The 18931-nt window shown below is 45.5% G+C and overlaps 1 protein-coding gene across 2 annotated transcripts in view; it reads right to left on the reverse strand.

Moving 5' to 3' along the window:
- Nucleotides 1-417: 417 nt before the first annotated feature.
- Nucleotides 418-18931, reverse strand: part of Kcnk9 (potassium channel, subfamily K, member 9) — a 46742-nt gene continuing 28228 nt past the window's right edge. The window contains exons 2-3 of one of the 2 annotated variants that reach the window (XM_006520768.4): nt 10621-11589; nt 418-5511 (exon numbers count right to left, since the gene is read on the reverse strand). In XM_006520768.4, the coding sequence (XP_006520831.1) occupies nt 10664-11589 (926 nt within the window). In that variant the 3' untranslated portion in view covers nt 418-5511; nt 10621-10663. The other variant, NM_001033876.2, reaches the window with a different exon arrangement.

Raw genomic sequence — 18931 nt, forward strand, 5'->3', positions numbered from 1 at the left:
AAGCTAAGAGTCCTTAAGTCCATCCACAGGAGCCTCTGGAAAGGGAGTGGCCTTTGATGAGTGGGGATGAGGGAAGAATTCACTTGTGTGAAGGGCTAAACATGACAACAGCAGTTGACGGTGTCGAGTGGAGTCCTTAGGAAGGTTTGGGTGAAAGGAATGAAGACAGGGGTGAGCTGCCTGGGTTCACAGGCCCCACAGCTCTGGTACACATACAAGGCCCAAGAATCTGGGTGCTTGGCCACTCAGGTGGCTGCCATTGTGTGAAGGAAGAGAAGACTGCTTTGGTCTCCAAAATATGAACACGGGAATCTTTACAAGCTCTGTGCAACAGGATAAATGAAAGCATCCATGCCTTGCCACCAACGTGCCCAGCCCTGGTCAGCTGCTTAAGGAAAGAAAGCCAGAACACAGTGGGAACATGCCAGAGACTTTAATTAAAAAAAAAAAAAAAATAGAAAAGTGCGATAGTTTACAATGCTATGATAGCAGGTGATTTTCCTCTAAAGACATGTAAAATATATACAGCTTGTTTACTGAATTTGTTACAAAAAGAAAATTAAAAAAAAAAAAAAAAAAGATGTAGTCCCTGCATGAGGTACATATTATACATGAGCTAGACAGCTAAGATGTGTAAACATTGGTGATACAGGTATGTTTGTTCAGTTTTTTCAGGTTAAGCTACATAATAAATACATCTGATATTCGCTTGATGGTTGTTGTGTTCTAAGGCCATTTGTGAAGGTGCTCTCTCCCGAAGGCAGAGCAGGCAGCGACGATGAATACAGGACACACACAGGAGTGCAGATGACTCTGGAGTTGGGCAGGGATCGCTGGTGTTGCCTCTTCTGGTGCAGGGTTCCGCTAAAGGCCTGCTCTCTGTGTTGGACCTGTCATGCAAATGTACCCACAAACCCTAGGACAAAAAGGTCGATTCCCACCAAGGCTCAGGATGCACAATGGCACCCTCCTGGACCGTGACACTGGCCAGAGAGTTCTTCAACCCCGTTTCCTGTGGAACTCTCCACGTCTTTATCACCCTTTCCGTGAGGGCATTCTAGCCAGCCTTTGGCAGCTTCACTTTTAGAACCAAACTTAGGTATTGCACTGTACCATACCACACGCACACACATACACACACAAAAAAAAAACCAATAATGTGATTCCCCCAAAACAATAAAAGAAACAAAGCACATAGATCCAAAGATACCAAGTGACTATGTATATATATGTTCTCTCTCTCTCTCTCTCTCTCTCTCTCTGTGTGTGTGTGTGTGTGTGTTTCTCTCTATATATATCTCTTTCTTTCTCTCTCTTTCTGTCTCTCCCTTTCTCTCTGTATGTCATTTTCTCCCTTAAACACACACAAACACACACACACACACACACAGTTACATGAAGGCCCACACTCCCTTGTCCCCACCCCCCCCACACACACCAGACCCTTCAATGAGCCCTGAATACATGCCAGTTATTTTAACAGAGATGTATTTGACACTAATTCAAGCTTCACGTCTATGCCAGGGATCACATGAGACAGGCATTTTGATTTTTGCTTTTCGGCTGGTTTTGTTGTCATGAGGTACACAGATACACACTGGGCTGAGGTTATGATTGTACAGATATGAGGGGGAATGGTCTACCATATCTTGACCTGTTGGGATAGGCTAAAAAGCCACCTTCACCACTTATCGACTGTGTGGTAAAACTTGGGTTCTTCATCTTTGACATCCCTTGTTCCTTCCCTTCTCTGTGTACTTGTAAACCTTTCTATCAGTATATGAGAAAATAACAAAATACCCCAGATTTCTCCCTGTGGGCCTGATCTGACTTCATATGCAAATTCTGCCCAGCGGGATTCACAGTGTCTGCCCCTCACTGCAGTGTTCATTTGGTTGGTGGAGGTTTCTGATAAGGCAGAAGATGGGCTGAGATGACCTCACAAGGGCCTTCCCAACCCAAAACCAGCTGTCAAAATGCTATTTGTGGCCTGAAGAAACAAATGTATAATTAGCCCTTTTCTGGGATATGTTCTTCTCTGAGGAGCCATCAAATTATAGAGAATCTTGTTAATTGTGGGTTCTGCCTCACTGGCTTCCCGCTCACTGCATTTTTCCTGTTTCGTTTGATTTTTATTTTTCTACCCAACTTCTAAAGTTCCAGCTTGAAGCAATGAAAACAATTGTCAAGGCATGCTCTAGTTCCTATCTCTGCTCCTTAAACCTACAGCAACTGCTCACACATCTTAGACAGCATTCGGTCCGCTGAGCTCACAGCCTCATGGGACCAGAGAGGGCGCTCCCCGTGGAGTGCCTCTCAAGATAGCTAGATACAGTTGCTGCATCTGGTCTGTGAGGGAAGTTGGAATCAGTAGGTGGATATCAGCCAGTACTGCACAGAAACTGTCCCCAGAACGGCAGCTCACATCTGGAACTCTGTCATGCTTTCTCGGTAAAATACAGTAAGGACCCTTTAGGAGAAGGGCTTTGGTTACTGTGGTGACCGTCCCATTCACATCTATGTCATTGTGTGGGTGGGCGGGGAGCCCACTGGGTGGATGATAACTGGGTAAAGGCAAGATTTTCAATAAGAAATTCACAATACAGCTCAACCTAAGAAAGGATAAGCCCCTAGGAAAGGGTAGTTGACCTGTTCTTAGGAACCTAGCCCATCTTGAAATGACTTGACCTTGCCTCTCCTCTGACTTCTACCACCAAAATGTCAGCAAAGAGTCTAGAGCGGGGTGACATGGGTTTCATCTCTTCTGTACCAGTGTGTATCTAAGAGATACCTGCTTCTGGCCTGGCCATTCCATCTTCTATAGAGGAAATGAGAAATGACTTGCCAAGGCCCTGTGACCCAACTGTATATAAGGAAGAAAGAGAAGGAAGGGCTGGCTCTTAGAAAGATGCCCAAAGGCCCCTCTCCCTACTCCCTAGCAAGCTGCAAAAGGCAAACCAACACTGTTTGCAGAGCCAAAGCTCTCCCTGAAGTTTACAAGACCCCCCTGTTACCCCACCCCACACCACAAATCATTCTTGCTCTCTTGATACCAAGTCTCCCCAGAATTGGATTGGAGCCTCCAAAGAGGTCAGGACTCAAGAGCAACGGGAAGCTACAAAGCCAAATGAACCAAGTTCACTCAGGGCTGTCCCTCTCCTCCCACATCCCTCCAGACCGTAAGCTAACCCCCTCTGGCAGAGCTCTTCAACATATTAGTTGTCTCCATGTTGAAGGTAGGGTGAGGGGAAGATCAAGCCCACACCTCCCACTATCCACCTTTGTGTCCCCACACAATTTCAGGCAAAACCAAGGTATCCTTAAAAGTCAGATTCTCAGCCCCATGTCCTAGAAGGTCAGGTACAGCAGCATCTGCAGCATAGAGCTCTACCCCAATCCTTCCAGAACCATCCTTGGCTGGGATGGCAGAATTGAGCATTCCTGTGCTCTAAGTCATTCTCAGGTCTACCTCTCAGGAAGGGTCACCTGTCAGGGTCACCAGTGGTATTGGAGGGGGTCCAGCAGAAGCCCTTTGTCCCGTGCAGGCAGAAGCCATTTTCTGCCCTGTACATGGGTCTGCTGGCCATGCCAGAGAACTCACTACCGTTGGTCCTGGGTGTGTCCTCTGGGATCCACTGGTACCAAGATGACGCCTGAAGATAAATGTCTACAAGGTTAATAATGACAATTACAGGCTTAAACAGCACATGGTTCCCACCTTAGCCTTGATAGTAATTTAGGGAAAGGAGCTGGCACCTCCACCAGGTACATTCTTGGAAGTTGCTCCCCTTCATTGGGGATCCATGCAAAGCCTCCTCCCCAGTGTGATCCCCACCCATGTGATTTCCTCCGCTCCTCCCAAGCCCTCCCTCCTCTCCCTAAGGCATGCCCTTGTATCACTTTCTGTGTTTGAGGCTCCCATCCCACCCCACCCACACTTCAGTACCAGGCCTCTGGGATCCACAGACACCTGGCTCGGAGATCCAGTCTTGCAGCTTTTCGAAACCTTGTCAGCCACCTGCTGAACGGAAGTGCTCTGGCTGCCCTCCTACCCACCACCCACACCACCCCTCACCACCCCCCAACCCCCGCCAGCAGAGGCGGCGGAGCTCGCGCGTACAGCACGACTTGCTTGGTGTTTCATCTGTACAGCGCTGCACCAGAATGGCTCAGGAGTTACAGTTACAGTTTGGTCCCCCACAAAGCAACAGATGGTTGATGTGAAGGGAGGCCTCTTGTTGGGCCAAGTGGACATACATTTCCAGGAGTTGCTCGGTAAACACTCACATGTAGTTCTCACAAGCACCGTGTGCAGTGTGAAAACAGACGTGGAAATCCACCACCCACCTGTCAAGGACAGAGGTTGGTCCCAGATGTATAAAATACTGGCCCCAAGCAGCTTTCGGCACACCCAGCTGCTCTGGGGATAGGAGAGGGACCAAGAAGCAGGTGTTCTTGTCTCTCCCAGGGCTCCAGAGGTGCAGGGTCTTGTGTCATTGCGCATGAACACCCCCCCCCCAGCCACCCTACCACCCTCAAGAAAATGACACTACCCTACCTGATTCCCTTGTGATGTTCCCATCACCAAACCCCACCTACTACAGGGAGAAATATCCCAGCATGCTTCTATAGTCTGAAGATGTTCCCACCCCTCCGACGCTGAAGTGCCTTGCTGTGTGGATAGCTCCTGGACCTATTGGTAAAGGCTCGCTCAACTCCCAAGGCACGTGCAATTGAATAGCAAGCAATGCAATGCAAACCAGGATTTTCGTTGTTTCCAAGGGTTTGCATTGGAATACCCCATGTCTACTTCAGCCAGATAACTCATGCTTGGACCTGCTTTATCCTGGGGCTTCCCTCCCCTCTGTGAGCACTTCTTAACTTTCTGCACATAAGGCTGACCCATCGGGCATTTGCTTCTCAGTGTGTTCACCCATGAGAAGCAAACACACAGGAACACAGAGAAGGATCCCATAGGGGATTAAAGAGGGAAGGACTAAGGCATTTCATCTCTGCCTCCATGTTGCTGAGCAACAGGGATACCCTCTAGGAGGGCAAGCAAAGGTTACATAGCCATAGCAGGTATGGGTCATGGGTTGGCGGGGAAAGGAATGTGCTCTAGAATATGCCAGAGCAAACATCTTGAAGGCAGAGATAACAAATGATAGCCTCTTGATGGGCAGGGCAGGCCAGTGACATGACAGTGAGGCATGTCTTTTACTGTAGTGAATGAGGAGATTGTGTGGTGGTCATCACCACTCATGAGGTTGCTGCTAGGTGCCAAGATGGCCCAACAGGTTTGCAGGCAAGGGACCCTACAAGGAGCATGTCTCTGTGCCTTCTGTCTAGGTATAGCTGGGCCATTCCCACAGGTGATTAGGGGAAAGGGTGCTGACACTCGCCCCTCGTGGAAGAGGTCCCCGGGAGAGGTCAGAAATCCGAAGCCTGCTTGGGCTTCACAGTGAGACCCAGCATCCATGGACGCCTCTCTTGAAGATGCAGTTAGGTCCCCTAACAGAGGAAAACAACATTTAATATGTCTTATTTATTCACAACAAAGCAGTAACCACAGAGGTCCCCAGAGAGACAAACATCAAATGCATAAATCAGGGCTAAACAACATCAACTACATCATTTTCTTGTCGACAGTTCCTCAAGCCGAGGGAACAAGCAGACGACAGCAGATCATAGGCATTCTACAAGACTACGGGCCTGGGGTCCTCAAAAATATCAATTATCAAGAGACACAAACACAGTGAGGGAGATGCCCTCAATTAGGGGGGTCAGGGAACAACAAGACAAGCAGGTGTGGGGTGTGATCTTGGATGGCATCTTAGATTCACAAACAAGTTCAGTAGGACATTTTAGGGACACTTGGGGAATTCTTTATACAGATTATATTATTATATTAGATATTCTTATGCTAAGTTTCTTAGGTGTGACAATAATTACCATTACTATGTAAGAGAATGCACTTTTCATGAGAGATATACAATGTTATCTTTGGCTGAACCACCTAAAAGCTGTAGACACCATGATACTTTATCTTCCAACCATCTCAGTGTTGAGGGGGGGGGGTACTGAGGTTGGGGCTCTGGGTGAGAGGTCTAAGGAATCCCATAGTGCTAGTCTATCAACTTTTCTGTCACCTTCAGACATTTTTTTTTTTCAAAGTTGGTGTCAGGGAAATCATGATCATATACTTTCATTTTCCTGAAGCAGCAACCTCTACCAACATGTGGTCAAGATGGGACCACAGAAAGTCAATCTAAGCCTAGCACTTTAGGGAACCCATGATGGTTCCATGGTCCAATGCTCTGTGTCAACACTTGTGTTTCTTCACCAGCTCTCTATCTCCTGCCACAATTTTAGCTAAGTTTTTTTTTTTTGGTGGATCAATCTTCATGTGTGACCAGATCATCCAAACCAAAGGTCCTCATCTTGTGCAAAATCCCCACCATAACTAGACCATCAGATTAAAGAAAAACTACAGAGGCTCAAGAAGTGAAATGACTTCCAAGAGCCCAGTAAGGCAAGGCAGAAGAACCAGTCCCTGCCCTACCACTCTTCCTCATCTAGGATGCCTTCTGGTCCTGATAAGACCTTGACTCTGGAGGAAATGCAGCTACCATTTTCAGAACTAAGTCACAACTCACAGATGCTGACGCTAGGAGCTGGTAGAGTGAACACATTCAAGCAGGCATCTCAGATCACATAGCTCTGTAGACACTCAATGAGTCTCTGAATTGGGCTCATTATTTTAGAAAGAATATATTGAGGTAAAGCTGAGAGCCTCCGTGATGGGTAATCATTTTCTGAACTTTCTTTCTCTCAAAGCACACAGACAAGAAAGATCTCTGAGGAGCCCTTATCCGTCTACATTCCAGCTGACATAGATTGGCACTGGAATTCAAGATCTGTACAGTTTTCATATCTGAATGAAATTGATAAAAATTCCCTGTCTTAGCTTATCTACTCTCCAGATATCTCCTTCATCAGGTACACAGAGAACATACAGGTGTGCCCATCTCACTATGGCCATACTGAAGCCAGCACCTCTGTCAGTCAATCACCCATCATGGGCTCAGGTCTTAGAGGCTATTGCCTTGGCCTCAAGACTGAATGGGGCAACCAGGAAGAATAGATCTGGTTCCAGTTTGGGGGCTAATAGAGAATCTCAAAACCCAGAGAGAGAAGTTCTCTTGATGTTCAAAGTCTAACAGGCAGGTGGGTGAGACAGCACCTTCTTCCTGGGATGGGGTACCTTTAAGGATCCAAATGGGATGAACACTAGAAATCAGCAAGCCCAGAGCTCTGGGTTACTCCATATCATTGCCTACTTCTTACTGTCCTTGATGAAATAAAGATGGAGATCACTTAGTGAAGAGTTCAAGTGAGTCAGATATCTTATTAAGTATATATATATACAAGGCAAATTAACTTCCAGGAACTGGACAGCAAGCCAGCCTCCAGTTCCTGGGACAGAATCCCTTCTGCAAACAACCTGGCATGAGGTCTGTTGAAGGGGTTTGGTTAACTGGAGGGAAGGGTACAACAATCACTTGGCTAAAAGAAGCTGCCAAGTGCACAACAGAGGGAAAAGGGTCTTGGCCAGAGACACAATAAAGTCCAGTAGTAGGGAATCTTTGGAATGCTGTGCAAAACATCAACAAAGCAGCTAGGACAACAGCAAAAGGAAGTGTGAAGACCTATATTCTTTACACATGACCTCAGATATGTTGACTTCCCTAAATCTCAGTCTCCTCCTCTGAAAATGAAGGAGCCAGTGGAGCTGCCCCTGCTTGGAGCCCCTTCAACTCTACTGGTGGACTCTTCATAGAAATGGCCTACTCCCATATGGTAAAATGGAGAGTCCTTCAGAATTTGACTCCTCCCTGCTCTCACCCCAAGAGAGCACATCAGTGGATGTGCCCAGAGAACAATATCACCAGGTCCTACGCTAAGGAACAAATCAACCATTGGAGAAGATCCACTTATAGGGACATAAGCCAAGACTCATTCCTTCCCTTGGTGCTCTTATGTTGAGCTTGGAAGAGACAATTTGGTGCCCTTCCCTCCAAAGCTGAACTGGCAATAATTAGCCAAAGACGTGGGAGGGCTACAAGGATGATAACCAAGTACAAGTTGCTACATTACTTCTATCAGTAGCTATCACATAAGGAGGAAAGAGAATTCGCTCTACAGCCCTTTACCTTGCAGAAGGAGGGGGGGTTACTTCTGTGAGAATATAGAAGGTGTTGTCTATATTCCTCTGGGAAGAAAAGATGTACCTGTCATTCGATCCTTCCCACACAATGGTCACTGTGTGACCACTTCACACAGATGCATGAATGGGAAGCTAGCTCTAAAGATAGGCTGAGCCTATGTCCCTCTGACTTGACTCCTGAGCCTAATGCTTGGCCCTGTGAAGACACCGAGCAGGATCTGTCCTCCACTGTAGGACTGAGTCAGGACACCTTGGTGTTGGGAAGTCCACCTTCTGGACCCTTCTGGGTAGGAACTGAGAGTGGATCCTTGGTTCTCTCAGTGCCTCAACACCATGTACAGATCAGAGGTGATCACACATACCTACCCACCATTTGAAGGAAAATCTTACAACAGTCTCAGGGGAACTCCTACATGTGTTCCAGGAAACCTCCTCCGAGGCATAAAGTACTCTGCATATAGGCATCAGGAGTGTCACGTTTGTGACCCAAAAGAGCCAACAATCTCTTTGCAGAGCAAAAAAAAAACATTCAAGAATAGTGATTGCTTCTATTCTCTGGACAGACTTGAGAGCCCTGTGCAGGGCATTCCACACAACAACATCTCAAACAAGTGAACTGAGAAAGACCTCGAAGTTGGAATATGTCAACTTTGGCCAAGAGAGTCTAAGGTTCACAGACTCCTTTTGAAGGTCCCGTGTCCTAGACGAAGGGAATATTTCAACAAGGGGTGTAGCATTAAGTGCATGCATTGACTTTCCAGAGGAGTCCTGGATGCTCCTGGTTTCAGCCCAATGGCACACATGCTTGGGACTGGTGGCATTTGGATGCTGTGTCCTTTAAGAAATCTTGAAGACCAGTAAGTGCGCTCCTTGTGCGTGCGTAGTGTAGCCAAAGCCCATTTCCATCCAAAAGCCAGGAACTTCCAGTGTGCGAAAAAGGAGTGGGAGGATGAGTGAATGGGGTGACTTTTAGAGATGGCAGGGATGGCGATGAGAGAAATTAGAGTCCCTCAGTGACTATGGAGGCCAAGCTGCCCTCGGACTCCTGCGATTGAGAGGGCCTGCATACGAGGTGCCATATTCTCTAGCCTAAGCTGTCCCCTCCAGGGTCATCCTTTATTGAGAGCGGGGAGGAATATCTCGACTACCTAGACAAAGCATCCCCTGAGCTTGACAAGTTCCCAGCAGGCCAAGATACAGCCTCTAAAACGTTCCTGAGACCAACATGAACTTCTCCCTATGTACAGATCAAATGCATTTAGAGACACTCGTTCCTGAAATATATACCTCTCTATATATATTTAAACAAGGAATGCCCTGTCGCTTTCTTATTAGGAAAAGAAAAACCACATCACCATTCTGATACCCATTCTCATCCAAGCATTCCAAAACTGGGACTCTACTCCACGCAGGTAGAGACTTCACAGAGCTCTCCCCGTCAGAGTCATTCTTAGGAAGAGGGAAATAATAAAATAGATACTCTTGGGTCCCACCTATTTCCCTGTTTACCTTGACATCTCCAGCTGCAGGGAAAACTTCTGGAACTAGAAATGCTGAAAATTCAATAGGTCTTCCATAAGTTGACACTAGTGGCTTTACGACTACTCCTCTGTGATCTCTGCTTTCTTGTGTCAATGATGCATACCAGTTCCACAAAGTGCATGATTCTTAAAGATTTCATTTAAACTGGCAGGGTAAACCTGTAGTCTTGCCTGCCTACACCCTGAAGAGAAGTGAATGAGATTTAGACGCTATGGCCATCTGATTCATCTTGGGTTAAAAGTGCTTTGTGGGATGTGCTCAATTTGGCAAGGTTGATAAATCCAACCTTGCAGGGTTTAGCTAGTTTGGAAGCAGCCTCTAGGAGACTGCGTATGAAATTGTATGCGTGAGAAGGGAAGTGAATGCCTGATCCTTTCCACCTTGTCGCACAACACACCTGCACACAGAAGCGCACACGCTCATATTACACACGCGTACACACAGCCACCCAGTCCTTGGGGGAAGAAGAGAGGAGTTAGGTCGGAGACATCACTACGGGTAGTCAGTCAAAGACTTCAGTTGGCCATCCTCCCAGCTCTGTCTTGGTGCTCCTGTTCTCACACCTGTCCTAGGAAAGCCACCCCAGAGAGAGGAGGCAGGGTGGGGAGAAATGTAAGGCATAACTCTGGTGGGGAGAAAGGAAGGAATCCATGCTTCATGCTCAGGTGCGAGCTTCAGAGAGGATGGGCCTCTATTTTCCCTTTGGACAGCTCTGCCTGGCTGGAAAGGCCGGAAAGAAATGAAACCAGGAAAGGAGGGAAGAGAGAAAGGAATGATGATGACCGTAAGCACAAAAAAAGAGAATAATAATAAATAAGGAGGGAAAGAGGAGTTGGGACAATGAAACTTACATCTGCATGACAAATGATTCTTCCATGTACTTCCCTCCCACACTTAGATGGACTTGCGACGGAGGTGCAGCCTATGGTCCCCGCAGGTGTGCATTCCAGGAGGAATGGCGCCGAAAACGGACCGGAAGTAGGTGTTCCTCAGCACGTCTGGAGGGATCTCTTCAACCCTGCAGGAAACGGTGTGGACGGTAGCCCGGACACTCCTGATAGTGGCACCAGCAGCCACAGCAGCAGGAGCAGGCGCAGGAGCAGGAGCAGGCGCAGGAGCAGAAATAGGAGCAGTAACAACAACATTATCGACGACATCATCATCATCATCATCGTCATCATCTTTACCCCAGTTGGTACCAGGGAAGCAGAGATAGCACAGGGTTCTGCCGTATTTCCTGAGGAAGTACATGGCGTGGTGCCTCTTGCGTCTCTGAGGCGCACGGACAGACACTCTTCTTGGATTTCCAGCAAGAATCTCCGCAACTTCTCCCTCCAGTAGCTCCTCATCGGTATTCATGGTCAGGAATCGCAGGACCACAAGATTGAGGAAGGCACCGATGACGGTCAGGCCCACCAGGATATACATGAAGCTGAAGGCCACATAGAATGGCTTCCTCTGCAGCGCACCCTTGGCCTGCAGGGCCACAAAATCGCCGAACCCTATAGTAGTCAATGTTATGAAGCAGTAGTAGTAGGCATGGAAGAAGCTCCAATCTTCACACTGGGAAAAGGCAGCCGCCCCAAGGCACAGGGTGCCCATGCAGGAAAAGAAGCCGACGGTCACCATGTTCTCCATAGAAACTTCAGTGTTGCGCATGCCACAGCACTTCTTGATACGTTTCAGCAGGTAGCGCACGAAGGTGTTCATGCGCTCGCCCAGGCTCTGGAACATAACCAGCGTCAGGGGGATACCCAGCACAGCGTAGAACATACAGAAGGCCTTGCCAGCATCAGTTCCAGGTGCAGCATGTCCATATCCTATGGAAAGGAGGAGAAGAATGGGAACAATAGTTAGGAAAGGTTCTGTGGGGTTCAGATACAGAAACATCAGACATTTCGAACAGACTGGAGATTAGAGCATAAAAGATGAAAAAAATAAAAAATAAAAAGGACCATTTCAAGAGTCACATAAGTGCCGGGGCAGGAGGGATTCAGGAAAATGTCGCTATAAAGGGATTCGGTGTACAGATTAAGTACCTCTAATCTCAAAATGTAAACTCAAAAGTGCTACAAAACCCACAACGTTTTGTTTTATTTTGTTTTGTTTTGTTTTGTTTTGTTTTGTTTTGTTTTGTGTCAGAGTCTCTCGTGTAGTTCAAGTTAACCTCAAGCTCATGTAGATGAGGCTGGCCCGGGACTCCTGGTCCCCCTACCTCCACCTCCAAGTGCTGGAACTGTAGACGTCCGCTCTCAAGACGATATTGGTATCAACATGGTGCCGCAAAAAGAAATTTCCACGCAATGAAACTTTGTTTGATCTAAAAATCTCCTTAAGCTATTTATTAGATATGTGTGACATGCAAATGGAGCATGCCTTGACGCTGGAGTCACTTCCCTAAAAGATCTCATTATATAGATACAAAAATCCCCAAATCTGAAAAGGTTCCAAACCTCAAGTACAAAAAATAGGCTGAAGCATTTTGGGGTGCTTTTCAGCCTTAACTGCCACCTAAGAGGCAAAGAAGACTCATTTGAGAAGAGTCCCTCTTACTAGTTTGATATCTGATAGGCTGAGGCACGTCAATGTTCTTAGAGTAATACAGCGTCCTTACTCCTAAGTGCAAAAACCCAAGAGAGAAAATGGACTATCCCTACCACAGATCCACATAAAGAGGGAAGTCTGAAAGAATGGATGCTGTGGGCTGGCAGGAGGCTGGCTCCTCATGTGCCATCTCTGTCTAAAAGTGTATAATGACCCTAAGCAGATGGAGTAATGACTCCAAGCCCACAAACAAGAAAGCCAATAAGTGATTTAGCAGGTGAACTAATATCACATCTTCAGAGCCGGAGCCTGGTATTTTTGTCTACCAAGAATGAGGCTAAAAGCAAGAGTCAAAATTGAAAGAAGTCATGGCAGAGCAGGAGGGACTTTTCTGTTGTTCACTTTGTTCAGGGATGTATCCCCACACCTAGGCAGTGTCTCTAAGGTAGAAAGTTGATCTGGTAATAGGATTTAACCTTGTATCAAGGGTAACCTTGATAGAGAGAGAACACACAGCCCTCAAAGACCTCAGTACCAGTTTCATTCTAGTACAAGTTCTGAAATGAATATTGCCCAGAAAAAAAGAAAAAAGAAAAATATATCATGGAGAGTGTTTGGACTGGGAATTTGGAGGCTAGAATTCAAACCCTGCCCCATCAAGGAAGGTGACATGTATGCTTCCCCAAGTGGCATGCTCATGGTCACATACCACCATTATTATGTTACATCCCAGAGAGTCTCTGTCAACTGACACGTGGGATGATGATGTCTCTAGGTAGACTGTTGGGCAAATCTTCTGAGACCAGAGACCTAATAGAACCTACCCAACCCTGTTCTCCCTCCCACTCCTGTTTCTATTCTACCCACATTCCTCTGCTGTAGTTTTTCACCTTTCCAGAAGATGTGGCCTCATTCTCTCTAGTCCCCAACCCCTCCACCCCATCCATTACTGAACTCTGTTGTTTCAGATACCCCTCGTCCATTACAAAGGTAGATACAGGGCATGATGCAAAGTTGGAACCAGGCCAGAGTAGGGAGGCAGAAAAGCAGAGAAGGACCTCAATGTATATTTTGATACAAATAACCCAGTGTGAAGAATGAAGAGAGGAAAGGATTGAAAATAAGCACCACAGAAAGCTCCAGGGACAAGGAGATATTCTAGAGGGAAAGATAAAATGAAAATGAGAGAAATAGTGGCTTCAAATCAGCCACCCTTGGTAAAAGGCAGATTGACAGAGTTGGTTATCTCTGCAAACTTAAGAAAGATAAATGTAAAGAAAACCACACACCAGTGATGTTAAAAAGAAAGCTAAAGAGAGACCTGCTGAAAGGCAGACAGGAAAAAAAAATGACACAACTGATTCTGCAAGGCCAACACCTCTTAGACTACTGATATCTAACCATAAACAATGAAGGCCGAGAAGCAATTGGAGCCATGTCAATAAAGAGTCAGGGGGAAAAAAAACGTTACCCCAGAATCCCCTGTCCTAAGGAAACAATCTGCATGTTCAGCTTTTCAAAGCTGGAGAGTGCAACACCATCAGATCAGCACAGCATACCTACTGGAGGAGGGAGCTCTTCCCCCAAAGAAGACAGCAGATGAAAATTTAGGACTTCAGGGGAAAAAAAATGAATCATGTGTTGAGAAATATAAAATGCACAGATGTTATTTCCTCTCCCCCCTGCACGAAGCTCACCTGCAGAGCAGACACCAATGGATGGGGTGGAAGGGTTGGGGACTAGAGAGAATGAGGCCACATCTTCTGGAAAGGTGACAAACTACAGCAGAGGAATGTGGGTAGAATAGAAACAGGAGTGGGAGGGAGAACAGGGTTGGGTAGGTTCTATTAGGTCTCTGGTCTCAGAAGATTTGCCCAACAGTCTACCTAGAGACATCATCATCCCACGTGTCAGTTGACAGAGACTCTCTGGGATGTAACATAATAATGGTGGACTCAATAAGCACTTAACAGTTCTACCTGGGATATACTTAATGTAGGAAATAAACATAGCATCATATGACTCAAAAGCTGAGTGCTGGGTCCCCTTATCTGTCACTCATGTTCTTCAAGGATAGTTCAAAGAGTGCTCCCCAAATCCTCCAATAGAAGCTTTTTTTTTTTTTTAAATTCAGACAAGCTCTCACTCTCTAGTACAGTATGCCCTGGAACTCACTACATAACCTTCCCTTGAATTTACAGAAATCCTCCTGTCTCAGCCTCCCAAGTGCTTGGATAACAAGCATGTGCTACCACTCCAGGCTCTCGAAAGCCATCTTTGAGTTCACACTACAATGCAGTCTTGCCCAGAGGTCAAAATTGGTCCCTACAGCGGGCCAATTCGTCTTGAAGCTGATTGACCCCTTAGGGAGAACAAGTATCCTCCATTCTCCAGCCTCATTTTTATGCTTGCCATGTTTACTGTGACTGCTTACTGGTGCCAGCTAAGGGTGCAGTGCATAGAGAAGGTTGTGTTGGGGGAATTTGCTGCTGGAGAGGAGTAAAATATTTATAAATGGCAGAAAGGGGGTTCTGACAATAGGGATTAAAACAGGCACAAATCCCAATAAAGAATGACTCAGGGTGGCTTTGAGAAGAGATATGCTAGGGAAGGGAGCTAACCTTGGCCCCTTGTGCTTCCAAGATGGTTCCTACTTCAGCCCATGATGCAGCTAGCCTCCCATCTATCCTCCTGTAACTTCCTAAATTAATTCTCTAAACCTTTCTTCCCTTTTCTGTAAAAAGGACATGAAGTGAAGCAATCTCTTTATGTTATCTAGCGTTTTATAGTATGCTTTCCTGCATTTAGTCTTTCCTCTGGAAGAAGGTATCAATGTTTGTGGCATTCTATGCTAAGCCATTGCTTATTCACAGGGCCCTCTGTGTTCTGCAGAGGGAAATCCCTTCATGTGTGTTTTTCCTGATTCCCGGGGCGGGGGGTGGAGAAACAGGCTTCTTTTAACTTTGTATCTTAAGGGAACAAAGGGACCCCAAATACACTTTTTAACACGGAAGTGTGCAAAGCATGAATTTCTCATCGAAAGTGGGCAAAGGGAAGGGCTGAGATGTCTCCCATCTGTAAAGGGGCCACAAAACCCTGTCTCACAGGGCAATGTTGTGCTGCTGAGGCACCTGTCAATGCCCAGGCTGTGATGTGAGTTCATGCCAAACATGAAGATGCCTGGGGTGGGACACATTTCAGCCCCCAAGTATCTCAGACTTGGGTCCACAGCATCTCCATGCTTTGAAGAAAAGCTGGCGTTCCCTATCCTCCTCCATACAGGATTGGACTCACAGCCTCTCACCCTGCTTTTAAGGAAGGGGGATGGGGGCTCTCCTCCACACTAGCTTACTTTCTACAAGCAGCGGAGGAAATGCTGTCCACAAAGAGTCCACAGGGTGGCAGAATGGTGGAAGCCTTGGCCTGTGGTCTCTCTCAGCCTGCCACCAGAGGTGCAAGGGTGCCCTCTGGCGGGTGATCTGTCACTGCAGAGCATGAATGCAAGCATAGGTCCTGACACCTGCCCAGGTTCCCTCCTGGGATGAGTCCAAGAATCACGAGAAAAAGTCACTAAAGTGTCTTTTTTTTTACTGGCAAAACATATGTTACCTGGTGGATTTTTTTTCTCTCAGAAGGTATCATCAGTCAATGGAATGTTGGCAGAGATAAAAAATAAAACTAGTAATGACCAGTGTTTACTAATAGCATGAGGTACCAGGAACTAAGCTAAAACCTTTTTACACACAATAACTCATCTCCTGGGGGAAACAGGGGGCCCTTTCCAGGTAGCCAGTATTCTCCTCTACATGGATGTGGTAGTGTTCATGATCTTGGGCTTAGCATGATAGCTTCCTAAGCTCCCATGTCAGGCTGATCTGGGCCTTGATCCTAATTTATCCCCCGTTGTCAGCCACACCCACAGTGCAAATGAGGTATCCACATTGTCCCCCTGGGTCAGGAAATCCAGGTTCTCCTATTGGTCTTCTTGTTGCACCCACATAAAACCTTCCCTTCTGCCACGCTTTCCTGTATTCTCCACCATCCAAAAATCTCTGCAAAAAAATGTGGAGAGACAAATCAAAGACTCATAAGAAAAAATAAGGGTAGAAAGCTGGCTGATGTTTGAGAAGTCTGTGATAGGATAAGAAAATCAGTAATAGTTGGAAGCCACCAGGACTTGGGTTGGGATGGTTCAGTGGGAAGAGGTACATTCCCTCCCTCAGCTAATAGTGTTAGGCTCAGATGGCTTCAGGCCAGTTATAGTGTAGCAAGACTTGTGGGTGGTCAGAGGTAAGCAAAGCTCTGACCTTGACACAGGGAAACCTCCACACTTTACAATATCATCTCTGATGATCTCTCTACAAAAGTCCATTCTAGAAGCTAGCCTGTATTATTTGCACTGACCTCTGTTTTGCTTGTGTGTCTCTCTCCAAAGAGCCACGAGAGCACTGGATTTCCAGCCTCCGGATGAAGACTTAAGTTTACAGCCTTGCTATATGCTGGTTTATGATGCAGTGTCTCTTTGTAGGCTGTGGTAAGGCAAGGAGTTGGATAGATTCCCAGGGTGGGGCAGAAAGGTCCCCAGAGGTAAGCATCTACCTATTTGAGCTTCTTGGTTGAAGCTTCACAGAAAGAAAACCATGCTCAAGTGGAACATTGTCCTTGATATCCTTCCCCCAAAAAGCAAGGATGACAGTTGCTGGGGTGGACACTTGTGCATCTGTCACAGCTGATTCCCATCAACCAGCATCGCGAGACACCACAAGCAAAGGGTAGAGGCAGGCATTGCCAGGGGACGCATGATAACCATAATTGCTGCATGATAGCAGTTAGAGATGGATGATCGTAGCCCTAATGGACTTCTTCCATGTCTCAGCTATATAACCTAGGTAAGTCATCTAACCATGTAGGGGTGGAGACATCAAAACCCAAGCAAGAAAGGAGATAAAACTATCCCCACCCACCCAATCCTGATTATCTCTTACACTTCCAATTATTTGTAGTGTCCTTTTTGCTTTTTAGACTTTTCCACTTTAAAAGTTACTGGCTATAGGAATAAAAATTCACATAATAGAAAGAAACAAGAGCAAACAGAAGAGAGATCAAAACTGATGAATGTCTATGTACCATCTTTCTGCTCAGACCTGGGAACATTTCCTTATGTTTCCCAAATCCTATTCCTAAATACTTTTTCCATGACTGAGAGAAAACTTCACATAAGCAATTATTTAAAAATGCTAACACTAGTCTATTGCCAATAGCATTCTTCATAAGCATCATTTTTAATTCATCAGCTTCAAGTAGAGGCGCCACAATTTCTTCGCCTAAATAGACTAAATGTGGAATGTGTTGGATTCTAATTTGCTTCTGTTGCTAACAGTCATTTGTGTTTTGGCCAAAAGCACACAGTTCCTGGCCTCGGAAGTTTTATTCCAAAAGCAAAGGAGAGAAATCAAGGAAGTGCCAGCAAATGGGCTGAACTCTGTCCTAATACCAGTGAGATGTGTCCTCCAATGGCATGCCCAATGTTATTAGGTGATCACTTCTACTTCCTTGCCTTGTTCCAATAAATTATACTCAGTGAAACTAAGATGGCCACCATGGGTTCTCATCTCAGGGTGTTAGGGGCATGGGTGGATAGATGTAAACAAAACTATTCAAATCCGTAAGTATATAAAATGTTCCTGGGGGGGGGGGGGAACTGAAATAAATGGAAGAAACACCTTGGAGACACACAATGTTCCATGCTCTTGGGAGAGTTGGAGGAAGAGTAAAAACGGCAGAAAGATTATCTAAAGAAATAATAAACAAGACCTTTCAAACTTTAATGAAAATGTTGATCTGAACATCTAAAAAGCTTAACATAATGACAAGAAGGATGAGTGCCTAGATTTAAATTACTGTAAGTGCAAGAAGACAATGATGCAATGTTAAAACGAACAAGGGAAAACCAACTCATTGTTAGGACTCCTCAATAAGGTCCATGAGTGACTCTTATTCCAAAGCAGAGTCCAGAAGACAATGGAATGACATGATCAACATGCTGAAAGAAAATGTCAACCAAGGATTTCATATCCATTTAAACTATCTTGCAAATTCAGGTAAATTAAAATGTTCTCAGACAGTGAAATGACATTGTCAAGGAGCCAAATGAAAGTGACAGTCAATCAAAAATTTTATATCCAACTAAACTATCCTCCTTTAACAAAAAACAAAAAACAAAAATAAAACCAGACACTAAGACATTCCTACATTAAAAAACAAAACTAAAACCAAAAGTATTCTTTGATAGCAGATTTTTCACTTCAATGATTATTTTTAAAAGTCTTTCTGATTGAAATGAAAGAACTACAGTCAGTAGTACAAATTCATGAAAAGAATGAAAGAGTGGCAGTAAAGGTAATTACATGTGTAAATATATAAAAGCATCAGATGGTTTTATTCATACCCTTTCTCCTTCTGTATAAAAGACAACCACTTAACTTATAAAACAGTGTTGAAGGCAGCAACTTAATTATAAAGCAATGAGAGATAGGTACATAAATATTTCACTTGTACAACAATAATGAGAGAAGAAATGGACCGGTTAGGGGAAAAAAAAACTTCTGTAAACCACTG

Source organism: Mus musculus, chromosome 15 (genome assembly GCF_000001635.26).
Source record: "Mus musculus strain C57BL/6J chromosome 15, GRCm38.p6 C57BL/6J".
Lineage (NCBI taxonomy): Eukaryota > Metazoa > Chordata > Mammalia > Rodentia > Muridae > Mus > Mus musculus.